General features: G+C 48.6%; 1 protein-coding gene across 8 annotated transcripts in view; it reads left to right on the top strand.

Moving 5' to 3' along the window:
- Window positions 1–12,181, top strand: part of Capzb (capping actin protein of muscle Z-line subunit beta) — a 127,300-nt gene that overhangs the window by 100,355 nt on the left and 14,764 nt on the right. For all 8 annotated transcript variants that reach the window (XM_087215104.1, XM_021262949.2, XM_087215103.1 and 5 more), the window contains one exon: window positions 12,040–12,181. In XM_087215104.1, the coding sequence (XP_087071230.1) occupies window positions 12,040–12,181 (142 nt within the window). The remainder of the gene's footprint in view (window positions 1–12,039) is intronic.

Here is a 12,181-nt window from a genome sequence, read left to right on the forward strand (position 1 = left end):
GGGGGACGACAACACTTTGCCTTGTGCAGATAAGAGGTGGCCAAGCAGGCCAGAGACTGGTGTCCTTCAAAAGGCCTTCTGGCCAGTGCGGCCTTGGATGGTATCCAGGAACTTGACTTGAAGAGACTTCCTATCGTTCTCTGATGAGATCGTCTCACACTGCATGAACTGTGTATTCAAACACTGTGGTGTGTGCTGAATTCCTGCTTTCTTTATGGAGTCTTAAGTTTTAATGCAGGCTTAAATAAGCCCTTGGTGAGGCATTACAGTGTATACTTGTAATCCCAGCTATTCAGGAAGCTGAGGCAGGAAGATTGCAAGTTCAAGGCCAGCCCAGGCAAGTTATTGAGACCCTTTCTCAAAATAAAAAAAAGGAGAGGTGTGGCTCAGCAGTAGAGCCCTTGCCTAGCCTGCATGAGGCCCTGGGCTTAATTCTCAGTACCGAAACATAAATAAGTAAAACCCTGGGCACCAAATCTCTAATGAGTCTCCCTGGGCTTTTGCGGCTCCTGGCTGGGAATTCAGTGTGTCTGGTTTGCCCCACCCAGAGAGGTGCATGAGCTTGCATTGGGTTCCCTGGCCTTCTCCCTGGGTGTCTCCACTCTAACATCTTGGCCATGAATACAGCTCTGTGCAGGATCCTGTGTTACCACCTAGCACACTCTTGAGCCTTGGCACCCTTGGGCCCACACAGCCATGTACCTGACAGTAGGCAATGTTTGGAACAGTGGGCAGTACCTAGGACTGGCCCTGAGATGGGTCCAAGTGGTTGTGATGGCAAGTGAGGCTAGTGAGGGCCAAGGGCAGTGGGGAGAGGTACACAGGCCTGTTGGGCATGGGCTTGGGCTATCGTTCTGAAGAGTGCCCAGGGTATGACATTGAAGGCTGGGAAAGAGAGGCTGGGGACAGATTCTGACCAGTTGGCTAAGAGCTCAGTCTGGTAAAGGCCCAGGGCTTTCTGCCATCAGAAATACCAGCCCAGGAGCCTTTGGTCTCCAGAGTCAGGGACCCTAGGAAGTGGAGGAGAGCAGGGAGTAGGTGGCTCCAGGGTCTGGAGAAGGTACAGGAGAGTTTTGGAGCTGGAGGGACCTTTGAGTAAGTCACATCCTCCCTCTGCCTGCCCCTTGAAATAGGTCTCTGTCCTCCTCCTCGACCAAAAGTGGGATTGTTTCCTAGGTCTGAAGGTCTTCGGGGGGACCCTGTGACAGGCGTCACTTGCTTCACCTTGAGGCCCCGAGACAGCGGGTGGAGGCAGCGAGGTCATCCCTGGCTTTCAGTTTGTCAGTGGTGTGATTAGTACTTGGGTTTTAACAGGTATTATCTGTATCTTCAACCAGTGCGGATAGAGAGCCTCTGAGAACAATGCCTTGCCTGCCATGGGCACTGTGGGCCACAGCAGGCCATAGCCTGGCCATGTGAAAGTGCTGAGAGCAGTTAGTGGGGAAAACTAGGCCCACGGCAGTTATATTGTTGGTTCAATGGCGAGAAAGATCAGGAAAAGCCCTTTGGACTTTTGGGGAATGGATTGTCAGCGTCCTGCTCTCTTGTGACCCTTAAGTGGGGTCATCTACTGCAGTCTCCAGAGCCCCTAAAGGAGTCTGGATGGTCTTGCTTGTTGCCCCTTGCTGGGGACCCATGAGGAGCACCCTATGCAGTCCCTTTCATTGGACACTCTGAGGCTGCCGTCTAGGGATCAGTTGCCTTGGCATGTGCTGTCTGATTTTCATCTGCTAAAAGCAAGTTAAATGGAAAACAGGAGTGTGTGGAAACTAAGTTTTGTTTATAAACGTGATCCCCCAGGTCAGCATCATGGACTCTTGTAATTTCTCCAGAATTCTCATAACCATATGGTGCAGTCATACTTGGGTTCCTGCAGTGCTGTGTGCTGGGCGGTATTCATCAGCTTTCTGTCACTGTGACAGAAACACCTGAAAAAAACAACTCGCAAGAGGAAAGATTTATTTGGGCATATGGTTTCAAAGGTTGCAGTCTATGGCCAGCCAGCTCTTTTGGTTTAGATTTCTAACAAGGCAGAAGGGCATGGCCAGAGGAAAGCTGCTCACCTCATGGGGGCCAAGAAGCAGAGAGAGTCTGTGTTAGCAGGATTCCTCCTTCCTCTGCTTTTGCTCCATCTAGGCCCCACCTTATTGGATGGTGCTGCCCGCATTCAGGGTGAGTCTACCCCATCAGTTTGCTCCTGTGTGCCACAGACACATCCAGAGGTGTGCTTTACTAAATTCCTAGGTGTTTCTCAGTCCACTCAGGTTGACAGTCAAGGTTAACCACCACATGGGATGAAACTGAAGCCAGGGACCAGCTCTCTCCATGGTCAGGCCCTTGGTTCTGCCGGAGCCCTGCACTCCCCCGTGTGGCAGGCTGCTTGTTAATGTCAGGATCCATGTCTCGCTAAGGCTCCTTCCCAGAATTCTCAGTGTCGATATTCAGTCAGTTCCCCCAGCTTCCTGGTGGCCCAGGGACCTCCTTGCCTGCTCTTTTTCCACCTTGAGCAAGGGAGCACATGCACAATAAGGTGGTTTTATGCTGCATTTAACTTAAAGCTGAACCCCTCCTGCGCTCTGTGGGATGCCTCCCACCACAGCTGGATATCTCATGAGGCCAGGCAGCCTGCCATGGGGATGGAATGTGGATCTTGGGGGTCAGCCACACCAGATGGCCAGTCTCAGCTGCCTACTTCTCAGCTCTGTGACTTGGGCACATTCTGTGAAGTAATAAGTGCAAGGCCCTTGGCCCAAATTGGCTCTTTACAAATAGCAGTTTTGTTATGATAGCAACAGCTTCAGAGCTCCAGAGTCTTAACTGTTGAATTGTAACAAGGCAGGCTAACCAGGCAGCAGCATTTCCTCATGCCATCCACAGGGGCAAGGTGGTCACTGGTTCTGCAGGTGGATGCTTCATCAGATCCCAAAACCAGAGCTCAGGGAAGGTCTCTGGCCCCTCCAGCCACATCATTTTTTCCAGAGAGAGCTTCATTATTCCCCTTTAAGTAAAAAAATAAAAGCCTTGTAAAAAGAGGCTATAAAGAGCTACAGCCGTAGTCCAGATGTGCACTTCTAAGTGCAGCTGGCATTAAAGTCGCACATGCCTAAGCCCATTGGTATGTTTGCTCAGGGGGCCGTTACACCTGTGTGTGCTGGAAGGAATTTCCACAGAATACTTGCCCTGTGTCCACAGGCAGACTCTGGGACAAGTTCCGTAAGCTGTGATGAAAACTGCTGGTCTCAACACACAACCAAGGGCAGTTGGGTTTCAGTGTCAGATGTGGATGTGGCCAGACCAAGGCCAAGTGTTGAACTTTCTCCAGTTGGTGCAGAGCCAAGTGTAGCCCCCAGGGCTGTGGGGATGGGACCCTGCTCACAGTATCTTGTTTCTGATGGGATGCTTCCTGGGCAGCTCAGAACATGTCAAGGCTGCTGTCATGTCCCCTCAACCTCCTTGCCTAGAGGGAAAAAGCCTAATGGAATTGGACATAGATGTGAGCCCTTCCAGTCCCTCACTTCCTGTCACCTTCCTCCTGTCTCCGGGAGCTTTTTTTTTTTTTTTTTTTTTGCAGATGCATCCTAAGTGGGAGCTAGTACAACCAGCAGGAGGAAGAGAGCCCCTGGGGTAGTTGTGGCTGATTGCAACTTTCTGGACCTTAGCGAAGTTGTATCCATTGGGCAGCTCCCATGTCCTTGCGATGGACAGGGGATATGCCTATCTTCTCAGCGGTTGGTTTGGAGCCAAGGGACACAAAAGATAATGTTGATCTGTGCTGGCTAGGAAGTGGCTGGGCTTCAGCTGCCTCTTCCAAGCAAATTGGGGCTTTTCTTCTTTCCTGGGAGGAAGTTGAATTGTTCCCACCTGTGGTACCAGGTGCCTTTTTATGTTGTGAGAATGTTGAAGATGATCAGAAAAAATAAACTGCTGCTGGTAGCTGGGGATTTTGCTTTCTTTTTTGAGACTGGAAAGGAACAAAAATGTATTGTCTTTGGGCCAGAGTCTCAGCCCCTGGCAGAGCAGTACTGCCTCTGGATTTTGCTCCCCCTCTGTCATTGTTTGTGGAGCATGTGAGTTGCACCTGCATGACCTTGTCCTTGCCATGTCCAAGCTCCAGTTACAACGAAAAGTGTCCCTTGTGGGCATTTTATCACAAATCCTGCTGCTGCTGTTTAGTGTGATCTCAGAAGCAAATAGACCATACCCGTGAAAGAAGGCTGTAGGGTTGAAAATGGGAAAATCTGTGGAATCTTATGACTTAGGACATTTTGAGGGCCAGTGTGTCTAGCTTGGCACCTGAGGGATCTTGTTTCGGTTGTGCTGGCAATTTCACTTTGGACCTTAACTAGCATTTCAGCCAGCCTGCCTCGTCTCTTCCTTCCTTCTCTCCCTCAGACAGCCTGGCAGGTCTCCTGACTCCAGTCAGGCTGTGGGTGTTCCTGTCTTGGTACTACCTCCAACTTGACAGAAACACCAGCCCATGGCCCTGCCTAGTGGACATCAGTTTCTCCAGAGGCCTTCAATCTGGCCTCTGGCCCCTTTGTAGAAAGCCTTGAGATTTTCAAGTGCAGAAAACTGGTCTACACAATCTAGAGCTTGGTCTTCTTCTCCTTTGTGTTGTCTCTTCTTGCACATGTAGTCACAGGCCTAAAGGCCTCTCTGGTAGGGTGCCCCGGATATAGGACATGGATGGCAGCAGATTCAGAATCCAGAAGATGAGTTGCAGTGGTGAAGCTGTATCTGTGAGAATGATGCATAACGGATTTCAGTGGAGGGTGATTGTCTCAGGTCTGGTCTACCAAGTACTCACATGTCCAGTGTGAAAGATAATCTGTATTAGTCACCTTTCCATTGTTGGGACAAAAATACCTGACACTCTCAACTTAAAGGAGAGGTTATTTTGGCTCACAGTTTCAGAGGTTTTAGTCCATGGTCAGCTAACTCCAACATAGAAACATTGTGGGAAGGACATGGCGGAGGAAAGCTGCTTACCTCGAAACATCTGGGAAGCAAAGAGCCTAAGAGAAAGGAAAGGATCAGGGACAAGGTATATCTTTCAAGTGGGGCATGGTGGCACATGCCTGTAATCTCAGCACTCTGAGAGACTAAGGCATGAGGATCCCAAGATTGACACCAGCCTGGACTGTTCGGTGAGACCCTGTCTCAAAATTAAAAATCAAAAAAGGGCTGGGGTTGTATCTCAGTGCAAAGACCATGGGTTTAATCCCCAGTACTAGGGTAAGGAGAGGGGGGATCTAGCTCAGTGTAAAGGCCCTGGGTTCAATCTCTAGTTGTCTTCCCATCCCCTGCAAAAGATAGCATCTTCCAAGCCATGCCCCCAGTCCCCTACTTCCTCCAGTTGGTCCCCAGCTCCTCAAAGCACATTCAGCAGACTTAATGCATTGATGAGGAATCCATTCTCTTCTCTAAGCCCTCCCTCTGAGCATAGCAGCATTGGGGTCAAGCCCTCAATACAGTGAGTCTTTGGGGACACTTCATACTTAAATCATAACACAATTCATGGGAATGCACAAGGAAGCATATTCCATTTGAGATGACCACATGCTCTGTGTGTGCCAGAGTGGCGAGGTGTGACTGCAAAGGTCTGGCTGGGCCGCATATATGATCAAAGAATAGCCTGTGCCAGGCCATGTATTCATCTCCACAAGGTATTGATTAACACACTCTTGGGCCAGTGCTTTCTCTTTTACCTTAGGAAGGACATTGGGAATGTTGAAGAGGCAGATCAAGTATAGGGACTTACAGGCAATCATATGTACAATGATAGGAAGGCCAAAAAAGAAAATCTGGGCATTTATGGAAGCCAACTTTAGATCTTTGAAAGAACTAAATGAAGAAGAGCCTTTAGATTCTTGTTTTGTGTGGCTCTAGAAGGCAGAAAGTAGTTTTCACTCAAGTCTAGACAGCTGTCTGAATTATTCTAAAGAGAAATCTTTGTATTAAGAATGTAGTGAGTCCCCCTGTCACTACAGGCATGTAAGCAAAGCTTTGACAGATGGTTGATTCAGGTGTTCAAGCCAGCCATGGTGGTGCCTGCCTGCAATCCCAGCACTCTGGGAAGCTGAGACAGGAGGACTACGAGTTCCAGCCCAGCCTAGGTAACTAAATGGCGCCGTGAGACCCTGTCTCAAAATAAAAAGCAAAACAGGCTGCTGGGATGTAGCTCGGTGTGAAGGCTTTGAGATCAATCCCCAGTTCACAAAAGGGGAGGGGTCGTTCAGAACCTGCCTTTGTGGTGCTCAGGGCCTTCCTCATTCAGGCCACCAGACCCTGGATGGGGAGGTCAAAGCTAGGAGGGATCCTCTAGCCAGGTTTTAAAATTTTTACAGATAGGAAAATGGTTTGTGGCACTACATTGGTGCCAAATTAATATTCCTTGTCTTCTTGGCTTTACTTAATAAAAAGCCATTGTAGAAAAAAATCCCCATCCAGCATCCCTGGGACTTCCCTTATGCCCCACACTTGTGTGGTGTGTGGGTCTGTGTTGGCATCACAGATGCCCCAGGCTGGAGGCCCAACTCTGCAAGAGACTCCTGGTCCAAGCCCAGTACCATGACAGTGGCCCAGCTAGGTAAGTGCTGGAAGGACACATCTGAGTGAAGCCCAGAACCTCAGGGTTTGTTTCTTGCTCAGCACTGGAAAGCACCTTCCCAGCAGGTCTGTCCTGGCCTTGGCTCTTCTGTGGAAGATTGTGGCATGTGACTCACTACCTGTCGGGATCCTTTGATTCCACCTGGAATGCATCCACTGTCCCAGGAGGCAATTTGAAGGAAGGAGTATAGGTCAGCTTCCACTGCAGCCCATGTCCCCATTATGTTTGCAGCCTGGTGTTGGCCAGCCCTGGCTATCGAGTTAGTCATAGTTACAGCTCAGGTTCCTGCCACACGTTCCCATCTAAGGTCTCTGGGCCCACCTCAGCTTCAAACACTCCACAAGGCTTTGGGGCCAAAATACTTTTTACTTTTGTGAAGTAGGTCATTTTGAGTGTGAAGAACTGTTTTCCCTTTTTTTCTCTGTCCCCTAGAAGTCCTGCAGTGGAAGAATAATGGGGGTAAACTCAGTACATGACTTTGGTATTATACTAGAGGAAGAGGGGCATTCAGGGAGAAACAGCCTAGAACTCACAAGAGAAAGATTATTGACACTTTAGGCTTTGAGCTGATCCAAGTTCAGGGATCTTATGGTGAAGAATAAACTCAACCTATAATTGACTAGGCTGATAAATAGCAGCCCTGCCTGAGTGTCTTGCCCTTTGCTCCTTGCTCATCCAGTTCAGAGTCCCCAGAAACATAATCTTGGGGTTACAGTTCCTACCCCAAGCAGCTCCATTGCCTTGGTCCCAGCTGTCTGACTCCTCTGCAGGTCCATTTGCCTTAGCAAAGGTTCATCATTGCTAGGAACTACCAGTTGACAGTTTGCAAACAGCAAGGTGATTCCTGGCTTTCCATCTGGGTCAGTCATTCCACCCACTCTGGGCGTCCTGGAGCTGTCTGAGGCCCCACCACTTCATGTCCAACCCTTGTCCGAGGTGACCCTCTGCAGTCTCCTGAGATTGTCAGCCTGCTAGTGGGGTGTCGTCATTTGAGCGAGGTGTTCACCACCTTGACCATGTGTGTTGAATTCAGCCCTGGGCTGTTCAGCTTCCCTCTTTGATAGGTGACCCAAGCAAAGCCCGTGCTTTCATCTTTGGGCCTCCAGTTGGGCACATGTTCTCTGTGCCTCCCGTGACCGGAGACCCTGCTGCTGCAACTCTGGGCTTTCCCTCTTGAGCCCAGTTGGCTGAGCTGAGGCACTCAGTCTGGGTCCGTTCTTGCTTCCTGGAGAGCTGGGGGTTTTGAAATGACCAAGCACAGGCAGAACTCAAGGCAGGGTGGCTTAATTCCCCTGGAGCCTGCTCTCAACTCTTGGCCACATTTGATCATTCGTGTTGCCACGTGGGGCCCGAGAGCAGGTCGCTGGTGATAGCAGAGCCACCTTATTGAAATAGCATGTTAGCATATAAACCATATTAATACTATTTGACTCATTACATATACAAAGGCCAGTTAAAGTGCTTCCAGGTGTGTGCTGTTAGTTCTGGCGGGTGACTTCCCAGATGGCTTCATGTGGTTTCAGACATTTTAGCACATTCTTAAAATACCCACAAAAGCCTTTATGTAAAAATTCATAAATGTGAACCACATAAAAATTGTTATTTTTTCCTTGTTTCATGTCATTATGATCAAAGTACAGTAGGTAAGAATAAATTTTCAAAATCTTGTTGAAGTCTCTCTAATTAATGCTTCACGCGCAGAATAAAACCATAAACCATGGAGGGGGGGGTGTCTGTGCCCCCTGAAGTCACCTCCCACCCGACTGTGCAAGGAGCTCACCTGACAGCACTTAGCCGGAAGGCTGGTGCTTCTGAGCCATTCCAGAGCAGTCCTTTCTCATCACTTTGTCTTGGAATGTCACGTTGAGACTTGTGGCCGCTCAAGTCCCTGGAGATCCCTCTTGGTGCATGGAATACAAGTCCATTCTTGAATTGTGGTGTCTTGGCCATGCTGGAGGAGGCTATGTCCCAGCACGCCTTCCACACCTCAGGAGGGAACACCCCAATTCCTTTGGAGAAGAACACATTCAAATTGAGAGGCCAGCGGCACCGCCTCTAATTCCACTGCCGTCATTTCTTTATTAAAAGTCAAAGCAACTATAAATTAGGATCTTGCCCAGTGGAATACTATCCCAGCTACAAAAAATGATTATGGAGATCATGTGGCTCCATGGAAAAGTGATAATCATTAGGTGCCAAGTGAAAAAAAGCTGAACTCAACATGGTACCCATTGTTGTGCTTATGATTATATAAAGGTTAGATATCTGGACAAAGACTGGAAGGGACTTTGGAAAAATCAGATTTATGGGATACATTGATTTATAGTATTGTGGGCTATATTTTAAATTTTCTTTTTTAATAATATTTATGCTCTTTTTTTTTTTTTTTTCTGAGAAAAGAAAAGTAACCCACAAGGAGGTCACTATTGGGCTTTCATTTTTACCTTCTTCCTCTCCAGCATTTTGAAACTTTAGACCTGGTCTGCGTGGCCCACAAGGGTAGCCAAGGATAGCAGACAGAAGCTGACCAGGGTAGGAGCCAGGCCACGGGGTGGGGCACTGGAGCAGAAACAGCCAGTTCCACATTATAAAACATTGATGCTGATGTTTTATTTTTCTGGAAGAACAAAGGGATAGGACCAAGGTTTTCAACCTTAGGCCACCTGGTACTTTTGAACTGGTCACTAGATGGTGTTAATTAGGACTGCCAAGCAGCCAGGACACCTAGTTCCCTCGAAGGGCAGCCTGACCTGCTTCTCCCCAATACTACAGCATACAGAGGAGTGGTGCCATTATGGCTGGTGCCACAGTGTCCCTGGCCTTCCAGCCTTTGTTCCAGCATAGGCAGAAGGAAGAAGAAATTATCAGCCCAGCCCTTTTGCCACACAAGAACCATTACAAGCAGGAAGGGTACCAGAAGGTTTGCTGTGGGTTGCTGTTCCCTCCAGCCTCCTAAGTTAACTCATGGCCACAAAAATTCATGAGCCCATGCTTCGTGTTGCCTGAGCACTGTGAAACCTGGAGTCCAGCACAGCTCTAATTTAGAGGTTACTGATCCATTTCGACATGGCCTGGGATAATTCAAGAATGGCCCAGTGTGTGCCCACCCTGTGGGGCTGATCCACACCAGAGTTGCTCTACAGAGGGAGGTGGGACCTCAGACCTTAAATCAAAACACATCTCATCCCGGGAGGGGAGGTTTGGGGAGAATTTGGGTTAAGAGACCTTTATATTCTAGTGTCACATCCCCGAGGGTGCAGGGTTGGCCTGAGTGCCGGGCCCCACAGGTGTCTGCTCATTCCTACATCCTTTTCTTCTCATGGTCCTGCAGTGTTGCACCTGTCCAGAGCCAGGCCCCACACTGCAGCATGTCACTGTGCATCTGGCTCCTCAACACTTATCCACAGATACTCACTGTGGCTCCTGTGCTTGCCCCTGGCAGTGGGAGGTGGGATGTGAGTCCACCTTGACGGCTTAATCACAGTGGGGGTGTGGGGTGGAGAAGTGGGGACAGAAGGGTCCTGCACCAGAGGACTGGCCCCATCTACCTTAAGGAGTCTTGGAGGGCTGAGGCAAGGGCAGCCAGCTAAGCACAAGCCCCCTTGAGCACCCTGAACCTGCAGTCTGCACCAAGTTAGAACAAGGAGATAAAATAGCTTTGCCACCCTCATGTGTCAGTGTATCCATGAGGTCGGGCTATTCCTTGGTCTGGTTGTCTGTTATACTTTGGTGTATGTCATTTAGTGAATAATTGAAATAGTTTTAGACTTTGAGTAAAATTGCAAATACAGAGTATAGTTGGCCCTAAGTATCTGCAGGGGTAGGTTCACAGACCCTGTGTGGAAACCAAAGTCCTCAGATGCTCAAGGCCCTCACATAAAATCCTACTGTAATCGCACAGGACCTGTGCACACCCTCTGTGGGCTTTAAATCATCTCCAGGTTACTTACAATACCAAACACAGTGCAACTGCCATGTAAATAGTTGTTATACTATATTGTTTAGGGAATAATGACCGGAAAAAAAGTCTGTACATGTTCAGTACAGATGCAGTCTTTCTCCCAAATATTTTCAACCCCAAATTTGCCAAGTCCAAGGATGTGGAACCGGCTGTAGGTACAGAGGAACAATTATACAAAGAATTCTTATCTGCTCTTCTTCCATGCTCCCTAAATACTAACATTTACTGCATGCACACGTGCCCGCGTGCCCGCGCGCGTGTGTGTGTGTGTTATATAACAGTTCTATTGGTATATAATCCACAGATGCTTGTTAATTTTTAGTATTTAATATAAAAAACAACAGTAATCATCTGTCAGATATTTTGTTTATTTTGCTTTTGTCTCTAAGCTGTTGGATAAAGTAGGCATTGTGTGGCCCAGGTTCTCACAACTGGTCCCTGGTCACTGCCCTTAGCTAATCATTGTCGGGTGGATAGGATAGGCACGTGAGCAGTGCTTGTCGCTGGGGCTGCTGGGTCTGGCCCGTGTGTCTGATGTTCTCTGTGCCCCTGTGGCTGGCCTTCCGGGCTGTTGAGGCTGAGGTCCCTCACACACACTGCTGCTGCACTGTTAATTCATGGCCTCCCTGGTGTCAGAGAGGTCCTGGACTGCCGGGTAAAGAATGCACTGGCCGTGAGAGATTTGAATTTTCCAGAGTTGTAGTCAGCTATCGGCAGTTTGAGATTCTGTGTCAGTTCGCTCCATTCCTGGGATCTCTACTCACAGCAGCCTCTGCTACAACAGTCACCTCAGGTCCCTTGGATCTGCGCTCTCAGCCTGATTGCCTGTTCGCCTGGCCTTTTCTTTGCCTCCTCCATTTGATCATAACAGGGAATCTTTCCATATTGACTTGGAGCTGGGGAGAAGCTGTATTCCTGCATTTGACCCTTTGTTTCTCGCTAGGGTTTTGTAGCAAGTGACCCTGAAAGACCATCAGGGGGTCTTCCTGGGATGGGTGGGATTTCAGGGAAGAGTGCAGTGCTTGTTGCTATATTTTCCCATTTCCCCTTTCAAATAGGAATCTCAAAAGATAGAAATACTGACTAAAGTCATTTATAATAATGATTACTACAGTAGTGGTGGCTTCCAGTCATTCCAGTCTGCTGTGTGTCACACACTATGTCAGATCCTTTATCTGGGAAGAATTTTGAAGGCTAGAGAAGTTTAATAAGCTTGCCAGAAGCACAAAGCTCAAATTCAAATTTATATTCATGACCCCTAAGCCTACATTCTTCTATTGACCCTGAAAATGCAGCATCTCACTCTCACCTGGAGGGTGATTGGGATGGAAAGAGCGGGCCTGGAAACATTGCAAGGGGGGTCCTTAATCCCAGACAGATGTCTAGGTGTGTTGTTGCCAAATGACAGCCTGGGACCTGGTCTAAGATCTCTTAACACCTAATGGGCACATGGGCCTGTCTCTTGCAGGTATTTTGAAGGTGGAGTCTCGTCTGTCTACCTCTGGGATCTGGATCATGGGTTTGCTGGAGTGATCCTCATAAAGAAGGCTGGAGATGGATCAAAGAAGATCAAAGGCTGCTGGGATTCCATCCATGTGGTAGAAGTGCAG

Source organism: Heterocephalus glaber, unplaced genomic scaffold, assembly GCF_053883595.1.
Source record: "Heterocephalus glaber isolate CG9 unplaced genomic scaffold, H.glaber_assembly_v1.0 deba00001452, whole genome shotgun sequence".
Lineage (NCBI taxonomy): Eukaryota > Metazoa > Chordata > Mammalia > Rodentia > Bathyergidae > Heterocephalus > Heterocephalus glaber.